Below are 18,594 nucleotides of genomic sequence, written 5' to 3' on the forward strand. Positions count from 1 at the left end.
AGAGAGAGAGAGAGAGAGAGAGAGAGAGAGAGAGAGAGAGAGAGAGAGGAAGAGAGAGAGAGAGAGGGAGAGAGAGAGACAGAGAGAGACAGAGAGAGAGTGACTTGTGTTACAAAATAAATAAAAATGGACTCTTCTTGATGGTGCTATGCTCCTAGGGATATTGGTTAGGGAAGTTATGCCCTTTGTATTCCCCTAGGTAGCTGTTGGCTGGGAACACCCACTCAGTCACCTTAGTTTGATGTTTTAAGTCCCTTTCTAAATATAACAGTGCCCAGGCAGGACCCTTAAGAGTCAGGTAGATGAGTAACCCTTTCAGGTCCCACCTGGGGTTGGATTAATTAATATTATTGGGCTCTATTAGCCTTGGATAATGTTTTCATCTGTCTGTGTTGCTCCCTCCCCAAGGGCTGTGATCTACTGACCACTCAGGAAGGTACTTTAATAAACTTTATCTCTAGATGTTAAATAGGGAAAGGAATAATCAGGAATGGATTGCGGATAGGAGACCCTGTCACTACAGTTATGATCAATAATCCCTCAGGAAATCCACCTTCTTCTTCTTATACCTACCTTCCTCCCTTGACCTCCTGGGCCCAGATACCTAATAGCTAACGATGATTCAAATGCCTAAAGATCTAGGGAGATTCAGAGAAGATCAGTGGTCAAAGCTCAAAGACCAAGCCCTGAGCCTCCAGGACCAAAGACCAAAGACCTCCAGGACCAAAGACCTCCCCCAGCCCCAGATCACTGTGAGGGCTATTTATATCCTCAGGCCAACTGACTTTCCCCTTTCCTAACCACCTCTGCGAACATCCCAAGGTCTCCAACTGTCTTCCCCTGTCAATCAAGGTGAGACAAACCAACTCTCAGAGCTTGAATATAACACTTGCAGTCATGCAGCATCACCAGAGAAAATCGGCGTCTAAAAGATAGGATTTGTATGTCAAGAAAGTAGCATGGGATCATTGAAAATAATACATCATTTCCTAAATTTAACCCTAATGGAAGAAAAGACTAGCCCAAAATGAACTAGGTTCTCTGATCCAATTCATTCTCCAGTCTTTCAAAGCAAAGTTACCACCTCTCACCCTGTGTTTATGCCTCTTACTTTCTGTGGATGTGACTATCTTGTTCACTCCTCCTTAATTCCCAAGCATCATTCCATTTTCAGACCAATTTAGGGGACCCAAAGAGAAATAATGCTAAAACGTATTTGCCCTATTGTTTCAATTAGGAGTCATTTGAGTCCCATGGCTATCAAAGCTTCTCATCTATCTTTTATCATAGTTCTTTCTTGTTGGAAACACAGTGGGGATGTCACATGAAAGTTTTATGACAGCATAAAAGCAGATTAAATTTAAAAAAAGGTACATGGACATTACAAGCCACTTTTCATCATTCCCACATCGCATATCCTAAATAATCCCGATAATTGCATCTTAAAAATGAGGATCTTTCAGGACAACGCTAAGGGCCTCATGCCAAAATAGGCTCTTCACTGCAATAAAAAGGAAATGACAGAGTCTAATATGGATTGAATCATGCCATTCTTCACTTTATTCCCTCCATGAATTAGTACAAGTGATAGGTGTCTTCCTTCATAATATGACAAACATGGAAATATGTATTATAGGATACCACATGTACCACTTCTATCATATCACTTGCCTTCTTATGGAGGGGGAAGGGTAGGAGGGAGAGAACGTGGAATGTAATATATCAGAGAATGATTATTAAAAATTGTATCCAGACGTAATCTGGAAAAAATAAAAATTAAGTCAAGAAAGAAGAGGAACAATGAATGACAACTTCTTTTCAATAAAGCTACCTTGCTTTACTTTTTTCTCTGCCGATTCTATTTAAAAATAAGAACCTTTCCCAATAATGCAATCAATGGAACTGAGAGCGACAACCATGTAGTGCACCAATGACCTTGTGAAGAAGTCAAAACAACAAAAACAAAAAACTCAAAAGGCTCTTTTGTGCCATGACACACAATATACTCTGGGGGATCATTAGAATGAGGGCTCCCTTTTAACTGATGCCAGAAAATGGTTACTGGGTAAATAAGTCAGACTCCTTGACTAAACTATGTGTCACATTCTAACAATAAGAGTTAAATACCAGAGAAAATTCATTCATTTGTCTCAACTCACTCTAAGACATAGGATTTAGATCCAAAATAGCCCTAGGACATTATCCAGTAGAAATCATTCATTTTAATGGCTAAGAAACTAAGACTCCAAGAGATAAAATGACTTGTCAAAAGTCACGTGAAAGCAAGTGAATAGATCTAGGTTCTTTTCTGACTCCAAATCCAGCTTTACCACCAAATTTCCTGCCCATTCCTAAACTCTGTAGACTTCCTCTATTCAGGCTATCAACACCTTTTCACCAGCTCCACCCTGGCCCCACTCTCCACCCACCACCTCAAGTTTAGACTTAGGCTCTGCAATTCTAGACTCTGATAGGTGAGTTTTAGTCCTTTCTTGCCCTTAAAGGAGTCTCTAGGAAACTTCCCAGACATCTGCACAATCAGCTACTTCTCTCCATCTTCATTTCCAGCTATCCTTTATGTATTTTCTAAACTCTCACCCTCCATTTTAGAATCAATACTCAGTATTATTTCCAAAACAGAAAAGCAGCAAGTGGAGTCAAAAGTGACTTGACCAGGGTCACACAACTATGAAATGTCTGAAGCCCTTGAACCCAAGACCTCCTTTCTCCAGGTCTGGCTCTCTAGTCACTGATCCACCTAACTGCCATTCTTTTATATAATTCTTCTTCTATTAAAATATAAGTTTTTTAGAGGGGAAAGATTTTCATCCTTTCATTTATTTATCTCTCCACCTTATGGAGACAATGCATTCATTCCTTCATTAGCATATTAAGATAATCTTTCAATAAGCATTGGATAAATATCTATCTATGCTTTATAATTTTCTCCTCCCAAAAATATTGTTTCCTAACTGTGGAAAAAGGTATATTTATTATTTTCCCTTTAATATCTTCTAATAAATATTAATTCAATTAACATGTTATTCTTTAACTAAATATCATTTTGAAAAATGATAAAATTATAAACTTGAATTCTGGATGATAGGCTAGAAAATCCTTTTTGGTTTTGTCCCATCTCTCTTCCTTCTTTTTCTCATATTATCCTGAGAAAGAATATTTGTAAAATGCTTTGCCAGTTTTAAAGTACTATATAATTATTTATTGTTATTATCATTATTATTATTCATATACTCCTGTTCTCCCACTCACTCCTACTTCTTCTTCCTTCTTTTTTGTTTTCCTTCCCTTTTCTCTTCTCTCCCTCCTCATCTCATTCCTTTCTGATCACTTCATTACCTGAATGCCTTTTTCAGAGATAGTAATAATGATATGAGGAACAGAGGAAGGAAGGGGTTACCATTGTATTGACAAAGCAAATGCCTAAAAGTTATAAAGGTAGTCATCTTTATTTCACCATTATGTAATAATTTGAGAAAAAATAGAAATTTGTGCCTTGTTGAAGTTTATGTAAATTATTATCTAGAATGAAAGCAACAATAGAGTACACTTCTCAGTTTAATCATATGTCTTCAACTGATCTCAAGTTTCTGGATATGGAATGTGGTGGGGGGGGGGATTACTCTCCCCATTTTACTCACTAAAGTTATGACTTCCAGCTTCCAAAAAATATTAAAATTCTTCTTTGGCCCACTTAGCCCAGAGAAATTCCTGTGTAGATCATTTAATCTCAAAGAACATTAAAACCACTGAGGTGATCCTGAAAGATACCACATTTGTGAGCCTCTCCTTTCCCCCATGACTTTATGCTTATGCTCTTCTCTAGGAAGGAAGTCTATAAATTTGTCTGCAGTGAACTTATTCTGTGGGCACAGCTTCCAGGCATGGAACTCCCAGGTGATCTGCCAAAGGCTGGTCCAATAGAACTGCTTCTCAGATGTTCTCATCAAAAGACTGTTTAATGGTATTTTCTATTCACTTCCATGTGTCACTTTCAGAAAACTTAGGCAGCTAAATCCTGAAGTGAATTGAGTGTCTTTTTAAAAAAAGGTCAAAAATGCTACAATGCTCCTAGCAGCATGGCATACTGAATAGGACATTTGACTTGGATTTGGGAAGATCGGAGTTCAAATACTACTTTAGACATTCTTAGAGTCTCAGGATCTCTGTCTGCCCTAATACGCTAATGGACCTGTGACTTTATCCACATGAGGTCTTTCATGTGAAGTTTAGACTACATGGCCACCGAAATGTTTCCAGTGCTAAAATTCTGTGATTCTGAATATTCTTACCAACAATGCCCATTAGAATTCATCTCTGGCAGCCCATCCAATTTGACTCACATCCATGTTTTTCCACTAGGACTTTTGTCTATAAAAGTCAGATTAATAGTAATCTTCCTTACAGTGTTCAAGTGAGAAAATTAATAGAAAACACTTTGTCAACTTTCGATGGCTATATTCATAGCAGCTATAATAAGAACTATATTTTTCTGGTATGATGCTTGACTACTTTTTACTGTGAAAGGTTCACACTTGTTTCCACATTCATTGTTCAACTGAGTTCCATTTTCCAACTCTACACCAGAATCTTAAGTGACTTTAAAAAGGAAAACTAAACAAATGCCAGCACAAAAAAAAAAAAAAAAAAAAAAAAAAAAAACTTTCCATGCTTAAGAGTAGGGAGGGTGTGAGGGGAAGCACCCTAAAGATGGTAGAATCAGGAAGCTTCACTAGAAGAGCAAACATTTTGGAAAGGCTGGGGAAATCAACATTTAAGTTTTCTCTTTTGCCAGAATTTCCTGTTTACCTCAAGATTAAAAATATCACATTCCTCTTGCTAAAGATGCACTATGACTCAATAGACTTAACAGACTGGGAACTCAGGGATGAAGGGTTCTAAACCTGGAACTGTCACATGCTTACTAGCGATCCTGGCCAAGTCAAAGAAAATGCAATTTAGTTTTCTTGTTTGTCCATGAGGAATTAAATGATTTATCTGTTTGATGGTAATGTTCAGCATTATACTCAAAGAGAGGAAGACAGGATCACAGAAACTATGAAAACCATATCAAATATCAAAGTGCTGTTAGATTCCCAATAGTCCGCCAAAGTAGAGTACCAAGAAGTGTGCAAGTTTCCATATATGTACTATTTTGAGCCCTTTGTTAATTTAAGAAATCCTGATAGATAAGTAACCTCTTCAATGGCAGGGTATTATATCTCATGTTATAAAGTGGATAAAAAAAGAACTGACGAAGACAGAAGAACTAGGTTCTAGGTATCTCTCTGAACCTATATATTGAAGAGAAATGCCAGCCTCCATTGGTAAAGGCTATTCCTCACTGAGAACTGCCTATACCATTGAAATAAATTTCCTCCCTGTCCCTATCCATAAACACCAACTTCATTAATTGATCATGCAATCGTTAAATTAAATAATCAATGATTAGTTACCTACTATTTACAAAGAAATATGTTCTTGGGATATCAAAACAAAAATATGAACAGTTCCAGACCCTTAAATAGCTTATATTCTATTGAGAATGGTGATGAGGGGTAGCATATAATACATATACTTTCTACATACATATTATACATATATGTAGAAAGGAAAGATGAAATCATTTAGGAACAAGAAAATTTAATTGCTGCTGGATCAGAAAATGCCTTATGCAAAAAAATGGCTTATAAACAGAGCTTTGAAGGCACTTGGGGGTCCTAAGAGGGTTGAGATGAGTAGGCAGATCTTTTGGATGCTGGGGAAACCAGGGCAAGGGCAGGGGTCAGGAATTAGAACTTAAAAATTACCTACTATGAAAAAAGATATACTAAACAGATAATCTGGGGAAATTACAGAGTTAATTAAGATATGTTCCTTACCCTTATTGCACATAGTGGGATTTACTGAATGCTGAGTAAATTGCTGAAAATTCATGCTCTATTAAATTATACCATTAGTTTCATTAACAATGAGAATGTCAAAGAATGGCTCTCTTTCAAATTGCCTAAATGAATATTTTATCAAAAATGCCACAAGAGAGATTTTTAAGGACCAGTTTTTTTAAATTCCACCTTCTGTAAGAAGCCGTTCCTAGTCCTCCGTAATGCTTGTGCCTTCCCTTAGAGATTATGTCAGTCTAAGAATTGGACCATAGAGATCTTGTTTGCACCTGGTTGTTTGTGTGTTATTTATTTCATTATGTTGAAGCTCTTTGAGGGCAGGGATTATTTTGGCCTTCTATGGATAGAATTTTGCATGGTTCCTTGCACATACTAAAGACTTAATGCATGGTTTTTGACTTCTTGGCCACTAAAATCTTCTAACATGGTTCAATGAATATGGAAAGGATTTAAGACCCCTTAACCGGTTAGCAAATAAGACTGGAGAAGGAAAGGAAGTGAGAATTATTTTCCCAATTCCTCACCTTTACAGTTTCCAATGATTTGCCATCATCAGTATACATTAAGCATTTTTAATACATGGAAAAGTGTGCCATGGTGGGGGATAGCAGAGTGAAAATGGGCAAAATGAACAAAAAACAAGTGGATCCTAGACATCTCATAACTGAATAGGAAACAAGGATCTTAGAATGGAGTAGAATGACCAACTATAATCATCACAATACTTGAAACACCATTCTCTGTCTTCTAAATAAAAAAAAACCCTCCCATTTTTAGTCTTTGATGTGTTATAAAGTACTCACGAGACAAGTGACACAGCTATCATTATCCTCTTCTATGGATAAGGGAACCGAAACTCCAAAAAATGCCTATGTTCATAGAGTTAGCAAGTGACAAAGGCAAGATTTGAACTCATGTTGTCCTGACGTTAAACCTAAAATCTTTTAGAAGACCCTAGAATGCCTTCACTCTTCAAATATTCTATGTTAGATAAAGGCCAAGATGAAAAATGATCCTAGTAAAATGAAAATGATCTAGACTCCCTATTTTAAAGGCTCTGCGATCTCACTGATCTATACTCCTTTCCTCCACCATTAGCAATTACAACTCTTACCCCCCCATTATTCTAATAGAGTTGGATAAAGTCATGGTCTCAGTGGGGATAGTGACCCTTCTAATGCTGGAGACTGCAACTCATCTCCATTTGCCCATTCATAGAGTGTCTCATCTATTCCTGCCCCTCCGTGAATGTTTATACATTGTCTTAAAATGGTGAAATGCTTAGCATTGTCTCCTTTTTCCTTCCCTGCCATCGTCACCAAAACAAAACAAAACAAAACAAAACAAAACAAAGCTGAGGGGATTTTGCAGAGCTTTGAGCCATTTTGTACTTTTCTTTATTTCTTGAGTGGCCACAACCAAAGAATTCATAGCTATATGAATTTATCCAGATTTATTCAGATTTCTGGATGTCCAGGTGATAGGCAGACAATTTTTTTTTCTTGAGCTGGAATTACATTAGGAAATCTCTAGTCCAATGCTCTTATTTAACAGATGAGGAAAGAGAGGCCCAGAGAGAAAAGCCATTGCCCAAAACCATTCAAGTAACTAACTGATGAATCTCTCTGCATGACTAGTCATCCTGTGTAATTTTTGTTGATGTTCCCTCATAAGACTTCTATGCCTAACTGACCCAGTCTGCTGCAACTCTATTCATGGAAAGTTCAAAGAAACAAAATTAAAAGGAAGCACTTTAACACGTCAGAGCATCATCGATTTAAAGCTGGAATAGATTTTATAAACTATGTAGCTCGATCCTTTCATTTTAGCAATAAGGAAACTGAGGATCAGAAGGGAAATGACTTTCCCAAGGCAATGAAAGTAAAATGCAGAAGAGGCCCATGCCAGGCCCCAAAAAAGGTCAACAATGGTCTCACTACCAATGTTTTGAACAATAGGACATTTATTTTACTTTTAAAATAACTTGCTTCCCACTGAGTAAAAGTAAAGGATGAGAGTTTGACCTCAAAGAATCCTTACCTTAACAAATGAGAGCATGCTTTTTCCTACTTATAAACCAAAGTATTTATTCAAATTAGGAGCAAGAGGGTCATGACTACAATTATGTTGATAGATTCAGTCTATAGTTAACATAGTATATTGAAGTCTTTAAATTGAAAACAGGATGTGGGAGGGCCAAGTAAGAAAAGAGGAAATTAATGCTTTCTCCTGTCTACATCCTGAAGAATAACAATCCCAGAATCTCAGTCTTGGAAGGGTATGAAAAGCTGAGCTGGTACCCACATGAAAATCCACTCTATAGATACCAAGAAAGATTCCTCTATCTTTTACAGGAAGACCTCCAGTAAGGAGGAAACTTGCACCTCCTCAAACAGATAGCCTTTGTTCCACTTTTCTTTCATATTTTAATTCCCTCCCATATTCAATAAGCATTTATTAAGTATCTAATAATATTCCTAGCACTGTGATAGGTATTATAGATTCAAAGTAAAAGAAGGTAAGCACCTTTATTAAAGGAGCATCTATTCCACTGTGGTGAGAAGGAGGAGGGGATTGAAGAGGGGCATACATTATTAAATGCTCTCCCTTTCCATGAAGGATTTCTTAATCCCAGCTTTCACTCAGAGATCTAATTCAATTTCTTAAGAGCTTTGCTCATTGGGAAAATCCTTGTCAAAGTGGCACCCTGCCCATCAATAGCTATTTAAATATTGGCCATCTTCCCCTCAGCTTCCCATGAGCATGAATCAAAGGTCAGACTCATTAACCTAATTCAGGTCAAAAAGCACTGGCCTAGTTTACCTGTCCTGGGTGATGTTGCATAGCTGTTGTAGTAAAGTGGGCATTTAATTATTCAACTTCAAACCATCTGTTGAAAGCAAGAACAACCCACCATTATCCATATTAAGCCCCTTAGAGAAGTCCCACATCTATGCAGTCAAAGTATAGAAATGGAAAACCAACTAAACCCAAAAAAGTAGGAAGGATGCTTATCATTCCATTCCACCCCTGAGAACACCTCTCCGCCCACTCCCAAGTGATGAATGTGCTTGTTATGGTGATCTTGGATAGAGTCATTAAGAAAACTATATACATTTAGATTTGCCAGTGTGCCAGAAAATTGGCAAAGCACAATTTGGCTCATGGTTCACAAGACATCAGAATAATGGAACCAAAATTTCAGAGCCACCAAAACCGTGGGCTCCTCTCAGTATCATTAAAACTCTGAAATGGAGCCTTTCATCCAGTTAACAGGAGGGATATTAGAAGGGAAAGGAAAGAACTCAGGGATGCTCCCTTGGAAATTAATGTTTCTATCAAGTGGATCCTGGATTCAGAGAATTACCTAGTTGAAGAGAAAATCTCACTCGACTTTGACCCCTTGGCTTCTAGCATCCTTTTGAGAGTACTTAACGTGCAATTGGTCCAAATAGATCTTAAGCACGAACCTTATTGGGGAAAGAGAGTGTCCAAGGATGAGGCAAGGTACAGTGAGGAATCGATGGAAAGTCATTCTCCAAGTCAGAAGCGTTCACAGTTGAATCCTGCCTATGATAGCCGTGGAGCATGGCCCCAGGCAAGCTTCTTAGGCTCTCTAGAGCATAAGTGGCAGAGGAAGGCTCAGTGGGCACTGGAGACAGTACACCAATGAAGGCACAGGTCTAATACTAGGAAAACAAAATGTAGGCGAGGCACCTTGCCAAAGACTAGGGGTACAAAGACAAAAAGGGGAGGCTCCTTCAAGGAGTTTACTTTCTACATGAAAACAGATTGCTCAAGAAGAAATAACAAAAAATAATCATTTCAAGAGGGATATAGAATGAGCAAACCCAGGAAGGGGATGGGGCAGGAGATCAGGAGAGATCTCATGTACAACGATGATGGCGTACCCGAGATAAGCCCCTTTCCACTAACAAATGCTGAGATTTATGGATTATTTTAAATTTATAGATTCTAACACAGTTATGATGACATGACTGAAGGAAGCAATAAAAGGAAATAAATGAATAACTTTGGTCATAATAACTGAACTGGAGAATGGGAGCAACCCACTATACACACACAGTAAAGAACAAACATGCTAGCACAGCACAGGGATGAGGAAATATACCTCTCCAGACACCTTCTACAAGTCAGTCTGCTGCTTTTTGGTTAAAAAGGCAATTCTTTTTTTTTTTAAACCCTTAACTTCTGTGTATTGGCTCCTAAGTGGAAGAGTGGTAAGGGTGGGCAATGGGGGTCAAGTGACTTGCCCAGGGTCACACAGCTGGGAAGTGTCTGAGGTCAGATTTGAACCTAGGACCTCCCGTCTCCAGGCCTGACTCTCCATCCACTGAGTCACCCGGCTGGCCCCCAAAAGGCAGTTCTTTTGCTCTCCTTTCCTGGCTGATTTTATCACCACTATCTGCTCATTTTGGAAAGAACAGCCTATGTCACCGTTGCTTGATTTCGGAGTAAAATGCCCCATAGACTGACATCTAAGTTCCTGGACATCTATGGATTTGTTTAAAAGTGTTAACAAATCATGGAGGGGTTATTAAATCAACAGGAAATACTAAGAAAGGGTAAGCTGCAAATACAAATAGACGTTAAACTAACTCCACTTGCTGTCTTGAATTTTAGGCTAGGTCGGGGAGAGAGGAACCATCGTCTTTCGGTCTATGCCCTTTCTAGCCTCGGCCAGCCTTACGTTTTGTGTTTTGCACAGGATGTCCCCAAAGTCTTAGTGTAGGCTTAAGCCTTGACCCCTCAAACCTGCACTAAGACTTGTGGGACACCCTGCATTTCGGTGACAATCCTTTTTAGGTGACAGTTTTAAAGTAATTAAGTGTTATACCTACTTACTTTCTTTGTGCCTAGTTCTTAGGCTCACATTCAAATAGAGGGTTATCAAGTTTTATTTTTATTCTCAGTACTTTTAGGCCAGGAAAACATTTTTGGAGGGGGAGGAAACAAGCAAAGACCCAAAGGGACGGGGACGCCCAGCCTGCAGCATACTGGGTGATGGCCCAGGAAGGAGCCTCGGCCCCTCGGCCCTCTCCAGTGCCCATCTGCAGCCCTTTGTTACGGAACAGCCAGCTATATCATAAAAGTATGTCTTCGCACATGCTTTTGATATTACACGATTTAATCACATACAGCTGAGGCTCATGAGACTGTTACAAAACAAAATTTTAATGTAGTATTGGAAGCCAGTTTTGGATAAACATCAACCGTTTTATGTGAATAAAATTTCTACCACTAAATAAGCTTTCTTTTAAGGGGAAAAATGGGTTAGATGCTTATTTAAAGGGAAAAAAAAAACTAGGTTCACTTACTGGAAGCTTTGGAATTGGCATGTTTGGGACAGAGCCCGTAGCCTTTGCCAGAAAGACCGATAACGTCAGAAGGGCCTGTGTAAAATCATATCAGTGCAAAGAGAATGTTATCCAGGCCTCTTACAGCAAGACCTAGAATGAACCCACCTCCCACCCACTTGTTCTTATCTCTTTGCTATTTGGTGCCTTCCCCCCCCCCCCCCACAACGGAAACATGAGGCCCAGGCCTACTCCTCCTTTCCACCCCTCAAAAAATGAATTCTTTAAGAAATAGAAGAAAGATATTTTAGTATATAAAACATGATTGTCTTCATATACTTCTCTAAGATAATCAGATGATGTTCATCCTAGGTATGTATGTTTATGCATGTTTCACAGCCCTCTAAAGAATCTCTACTATTTACGCAGCCCTTTACATATGTATTTATTTATATTTTTACATGGTTCATGTTTTTAGTTTCCCCTCACTTTACATTTTTATTGATTTATATTTTTTACATGATTCCTGTTTTTATTTTCTCCCTCACTTTACATATTTATATTTTTACATGATTCCTGTTTTTACCTTCTCCCTCACTTTACATTTTTTAAAACAAAATCTCTTTACGTGGTCTTATTTGAGGGCTATTACAACCCTCTCAGCTAGCTTCTCCGGGAATTATGATCTAGTCTCAGAGAGGTTTAAGGGACTTGCGGTCTTCTTCTTGACTTCCAGGTCGCTGTTCCCACTAGCCAACAGTTGCCTTGTCTTCTCCAGACTTGGTTTCTGCTCCCATGCCTACAGCACAGTGCTCAGGACACAGCCTGGGCCTAATCAATAGTCTGAATTAAATGGAGAGTTGAAAATATTCCGGAATCAGAGACCAAGCGGGCCCTTTCAGACACTGTTGCTCCTACGTAGGCAGGAACCAAATCCAGTCTAGTGGGAAGAAAAGAACACGGACGTACTGGTGGAGAGAAGTGCCAGCAAACTATGCCTAAAGCATATGCTCTCTGCTAGGAGGGGAAAAAAAAGTTTGAAGGAAAAGAAAGGGAAAAGGAAGAGAGGCCCTTTCCCCCATTTTCTTCCCTACTTAGACTGATTAGCATTAAGAAAACATACTGAAATGGAATCAACAAGAAGACAGAGAATAGTTTCATACTATCGTGTTACCCCTCAGAGCAACAGAAAAAGAACTTATCCCTCCAAATCTATGGCCAGAAGGACTTTCAGACAAACAGGCTTGTGTGTTGCAGACTTTCAAAGGCCCCCATAATGTAGGGTTTCCTTGTCTGTTTTTAAAACAACTGGCAAGTTCCCAGCTCTAGATTCCAGGGCAAATAAGCATCGAGAAATCCTATGGAAATTCCAAAAGTTTCCCTCTGTGCGAGCACCCAACCAGCCATCTCTGCCCGCATGCCGATGGCTTAAAGTTGACCTCGTGGTATTTTTGGAGACAAAATAAAGCCAGTTCCCTATTAATAGCTTGGAGTACAATCGATATCTACAGTCAAACATGATCCCCGCCATGGGGACATCCCTCTTTTTTTTTTTTTTCCCCTTTGCTTCTCCCGTCTTGCCCCTCCTCCCCCATCCCTAACTGCTGACTTTTACCTTGGTCTTATCACATGGGGCTCCAACTAGACTGTGAGAGCCCTGGCTGCTGGCCAGGCTGCAGATGGTTGGAAATACAGCCTGAAATCAGAGTGTGGTTGATGAATTACTCTTTACACCTGACCCCTACTTCACACCAGGCACCAAACACAATCTGAATACCACCAGCCAGAGAAGCCCTGTCAGGCATCCCAGTATCCGAAACCCTTTCTTCAGGACCTTCTGGAGAACCAGATGGCCCAAGCAGGGAAGGCAGTCTGAGCAAGGCGATCAGAAAATAGGGGAAGCCTTGGTGGGACTGAAGCAAAAGGGTAACAAGGGGGAAAGGACAAAAGAAGAAAGCTATTTGGGGAGTCTGCCTGCCTTTCTTTGTTTCCAAAAATATTTGTTGTTGTTGTTGCTATTGTTAAAGCAAAGAGGAGTGCCTACACCAAGGCATTCAAGAAAGAGATGTACTTGGAAGCCTAAAGAGTTCTTTCTTAGACTAGGGCTTGCTTTAACAAACTCTCTCCCTTCCCCAGTTCAAAGACCTCCGCTTTAGAAATAAAGCCAAGTTAACTTAAGGACTCTGAACAATAAAATCCTTTCAGAAAAAAAAAAATGATTCGTGTTGGAATGGACAGGAATAAGAGAAGTGACACGACAAGGGTATATCCTAACATTCATTAATAGTAGAAAGGCAGACTTTGGAATGAGGAAGACCTGAGTTCAAATCCTGCTCTGATACTTGTTAGGTAAGTGTCACTGATCAAGTCATTAAAGTCCCAGACAACTAAAAGAAGGAGTTAACAGAGGGAGAACTGATCATCAGCATCTGTTGATAGTGTTTCTGCTGAGGATTTGCTACACTAAGGATATCTGGAGTTTGAATTATTTTTAAGGATATGTGTATAGTGAAGAATATATAAACATATATATATATATACATATATATATATACATATACATATACATATATACATCTGTCAATTTGTCTGTCTATCTGCCTGTCTATTTATCTATCTGTCTACCTGTCTGTCTCTCTTTAGACACAGTAATCGAATTTTTTAGCCCTCATACTCTGACAGAGGCTGAACAAGATAGAAGGGAGACAAGGCCCCTGCCAGGTACCTCTGGAAGGAGGTAGCTTATAGTTTTTAGTTTGTTTGTTTTGGTGGAAGCTATTTTTGTTTTGATCAAATGATTTCTAGTCCTTAAATATCATGGGTCTTGTCATTCAGTCTTCAAAGTTCTCTGGCCAAAGTCATAGTGCCTACTGTGAAGGGATTATAGAATAATAGAATAGAAAAGTTAAGAGACAGAGAAACAAGACACACAGAGACAGACAGACAGAGAGAGAGAGAAAGAGACAGAGACAGACAGACAGAAAGAGAGAGAGAAAAAGAGACAGAGACAGAGACAGAGACAGAGAGAAAGAGTCAGAGACAGAGATAGACAGAGAGAGAGAGAGACAGAGAGAGAGACAGAGAGACAGAGACAGAGAGAGAAACAGAAAGAATGCCCCCAAAAGCTTTAAGATGTGAACATTTGGTATTAGGAGCACAGCATAACTGGATCTCTCGGCAATGCTAGCTGCATAATCCATCTGGTTTTATATCCTATCCCCTAACATATGCACCTCCCTCCCATAGACGATAACATGTTTTTTAAGCAGTTTGAAATTCATCCAAAGGTGTCATAAATTTGCAGAAAATGAAAGCAAGTACAGCCTCCGCCCTGGACGCTTTCTGGAGCAAGGACGGGGTGGAAGAGAGCATGAATTTCCCCCAAATGGTCCTGATCACTCACACAGGCTTGGTGGCCTTCTCAAAAGAAATAAAATACATCTTCTGATTTCTTAAGTGATCTAACCTAAAAGAATCCAAAAGAAATCAACATCTAATGGAAACAATGGAGAAAGAGAAGAGGGGAAGTGTCACAACAGAAGGTCACAATTACCTTCAGTTTTCCTGAAATGTAATTTGCCCTGAAGAGCTCTGGAGGAATTTGTATTTTTTAATTGCACTCATTTCCTCTTCTATGATAAGAAAAGGAGGCATGGGTCTAACTGTACTTTCAGGGTTTTAGAGTGAACATCATGACACACAATTTTAAGATATCTTTTCATTTCTACAAAGTATTTCCTCAGAAATATTAAAGAAACCTACACTGCCCAAGGGCATCTTTTCCCCCAAATACAAATTCACATATGATATCACAAATAGACACACACACACACACACACACATATCCCCTTCCTGCATCTTGACCCTTTAGCATTATCTTCATGAGGTGTTTCAACATTAAGTTATATTGATTTGACAAGTCTTAGAAGTATATAATAGGTCTGGTGAGTCTCACGCCAGTCTTCACAAACTTCTTCAAAGATGTAAAAGAAAGCAAGAGAGAGACCCACCAAAGGAGAGGGGAAAAGGAGAGAGAGGACTGGGAAAAAATAAAGAATTATCCCAATCATTCTTCTACGATGGGGGTGGAGAGAGAGGGTCATTCTGGGTTCCGCACTGTGAAATTCAACATTCCAGAAAGCCTCTCTCTCTGACTTTTATATTATGACTCCTGCTCTGCCTGTGTTCAAGCCCTAACATCAGGGGAATGTCTTTACACATTGAGATTCCAAGAATGGGATTAAAAAAAAAAAGTTGGGAACTTCTCTGACCCTCTTGCAATTCTACCGTGTGTTAGCAATATGTATTAACAGGAAAGGAGAAGAAATTGATAAGGCATCCTCGCATCACTCTGTTATTTGATTACCTAAATATCAGCTTGGTTGTATAATATATCTAACTTCTCTTTGAATGTCCCAGAAACTGATGGCTTTGGCTAGCTTGAAAGTAACAAGATCCAGATGCTGCCCGTCTGCACAACTCTCAACTCTTTAGGACCCCAATACTGAACAGGGGGGAAATATTTCTATGGGTATGCGTCTGTCTGCCTCTTTTTCTCTCCCCCCTCCTCACCCCATCATGAATTCACATTTCACTGGCAGAGAAAATCTTGCACACATCTTTAGCAAACTATGTGTGGTCTTCATTGTTGTTCAATAGTAACAGGTTAACAAATAGATGACCATCTCATTGGTCTCAAGCCGAATTTTCAGTTCTGCACATTTCTCCAAAGTAGAAAAGAAAGGCTACAAAGGCAGGACGGGCAGCACGATATTTGAAACATTTGGCAAAATGTAGCTATATGAGTAAAAGGGATGGAATGTATAATATTTTTCATCTAATGGTTGAAAGCTTTATTCCCCTCCTCCCCCCAAAACAAGGGGTTGAGGGGAATGGACTATACGTTTCCCCCCATTTTTCTATGTCCTTGACTTTCTGGGATATTGAGGAATAGCAACAATCGCCGATCCCAGTCCCCCAAGTTGCTCCAGCTAAAGGCAAGAGAACGGGAGAGCAGGGGACTGAAAGCTGCTGCATTGGTGGCTAAGAGCTCACAAAGGTAAAAAATACAATGTGAGTCGACCTTGGAGGGGGAGAGAGAGCCATCAAACAATTGGGGGGGAAAGCAATAAAAATAAATAAACGAAAAATAAGATAACAATACAGTTAAACATCGGACTACGGATCTGCACAGTCTGGCTGTCCACTCAGACATGGTTCAATAAGACAGAATATAAATAAGAGGTAACTCCATCATGAAGGGCACGACTCTAATCCCATCAAGGGGTTCTAGGGACAACATGGATCACTCAGACAAGCTTCACTCCCTCTTTGCATATTTATTTATTTTAAAGACTGAGGAGCCAGGCTACAAATGGAACAGGAAGATAATTGAATTATGAAGGAAATGTCATTTGAGCTCTAAAAACTGAAACTGTTCCAAAGTAGGGTGGTATTTTTTTTTCCCAGAGGGAAATCCCCATGTCCCCACTGTGCCCCCCAAAAGAGTTGGTTGTCTAGGACTGTAAAAATGCACAGAGACCATATCTAATTGATTTGGCAATTCCTAGGTGTGATGTCACACCTGAGAATTATAATTGTGTCTGGATATCTCCATTGGCTCCAAAGTTCACATTTGGCACTGCCCTCCGCATGGTTACATAGGATATCCTTTGTGCAATTAAGCACAGTATGCTGTGGATCATCTGGGTACAGACAGTCATAAACTAAAGTATTTAACCAATTCCTGTCCAGTGATCCTCCACTATATTCCATTTCTTTACAAGATGCAGGCCTGTTTTCCAAAAGTGTGCTGACCAAGGAAGGGGAAGCAGTTTCTAAAAGTAGAAAGAATCTATTTTCAGAGGCTCTTAAATGTCATCTGGAGTGTCCACATCAGCCCTCAATATTTAATGAAATATTAAGTACATATTTCCAAATAATCTCTAACTTTCCCCAGTGATTCTGATTAGCCTCTCCCCAACCATTCCCACATCCTTTCCTCATTCCAAACTTGGACAACACAAAGTTTGAGATTTCCCCATCCCCCCCAACCCCCATCCACCCACCACATCCTAAGCAGCAGCAGAATGATTTCAAAGCAACAAACAAACTCCTCGATTCACCCACAGAACCCCCGAAATTGTAACTCGTCCATTCCCTAAGGTGGATCAAGGGTTCCGGGGAAATCTTCCTCCTGATCAGCCCTGGCTACCTGTGATGGACAAGTGAGACTCTTAAACCAAGTTAAGCCTTTCGAAACAACAAAGAGACTGAACTGAAACTGCGATCCTCTATGGAATGAGAAATCTCCGATCCCATTACCTTCTAGGTCTGCCCCTCATTGCTCTCCTCCACCCCCACCCCCACCCTCCCCCCCTCCCGGAGCCCCGTTCTGCCCATATCCTTTGCCTGGCATTCTCCTGGATGGGAAGCATAGAAGGAAGGGGAGTGAACGATGGGGAGGGGGGCACACACAGAGAAAGCAGTAATTGACTAAGTGCATAATGCAATCACATTGCCCCCGCTGGACAGACCCAGCAGGCAGCGTGTGCCATACCTTGGTTTGGAGATAATGAGGATAGCAGTAAGTGTACTGAGGGTACATTTGTGGTTGCTCCAAACGTTTGCCCATGTAGCTGGAATCTTTATCTCCGATGCAGGGGAACTCGGTTGGCAGGGTGTAGTGCCCCAGGCCTTTCTTTCTCAAAAACACTATTCCTGACAGTGCTGATGACTGATGAAACTCCGAGACTTCCTTGTCTTTAGACTGCTCGCTAGTTCCAACAGAGCAAGAATTTCAAAAGAGGGGGAGAAAAAGTCGGAGGCAGAGAAAAATGCCCCACTCGCACCCCGCCAAATCTTGCCTTGGACCCCTGCCCGCCCGTGTCCCCCTTCAGTTAGGATCCGGGGCTTTTCCTCACGTAACAGGCTGGTCTGTAGTAATGTCAATTTCCCGGGTTTGGAGGGTAGGGCAGGGGGGGAAGTCCTGGTACAGGAATCTGGAAGACAGTAAACTCCGAGCTGCAGACCTGCTTCCCTTTCTGTCTGTCTCTCTCCCTCTCTCTGTGCCTCTCTCCCTCTCTTGCTCTTTCTTTCTGTTTCTCTCTTCCACCACCAAAAGGAGAAAAAAAAATAAAAAGAAAAGGAAGAAAGAAAAAAAAAAGGAAAAAAAGAAAAAAGAAAAGAAGCTTCCTCCTGCTTAGTTGCCGCTGTCTGCCTCACAGAGTGACATGGTGTTTAAGGTTTGTCTTGTCTTTCATTCAAACCCCCTCCTTCCAGCCAGTGGGTGGAACTAGAGTGAGCCTCTCCCTGGAGAGGCATACGCAGGCCAGAAGGCTGCAGTATTTCCTCCA

The 18,594-nt window shown here is 40.1% G+C and overlaps 1 protein-coding gene across 1 annotated transcript in view; it reads right to left on the reverse strand.

The window, feature by feature from the left end:
* RBMS3 (RNA binding motif single stranded interacting protein 3) overlaps positions 1 to 18,089 on the reverse strand; it is a 755,361-nt gene extending 737,272 nt beyond the window's left edge. The window contains exon 1 of the mRNA XM_044678877.1: positions 17,799 to 18,089. Within this exon, the coding sequence (XP_044534812.1) occupies positions 17,799 to 17,873 (75 nt within the window). The 5' untranslated portion in view covers positions 17,874 to 18,089. The remainder of the gene's footprint in view (positions 1 to 17,798) is intronic.
* Between the last annotated feature and the right edge of the window lie 505 nt (positions 18,090 to 18,594).

This window comes from Gracilinanus agilis, chromosome 5 (assembly GCF_016433145.1).
Source record: "Gracilinanus agilis isolate LMUSP501 chromosome 5, AgileGrace, whole genome shotgun sequence".
Lineage (NCBI taxonomy): Eukaryota > Metazoa > Chordata > Mammalia > Didelphimorphia > Didelphidae > Gracilinanus > Gracilinanus agilis.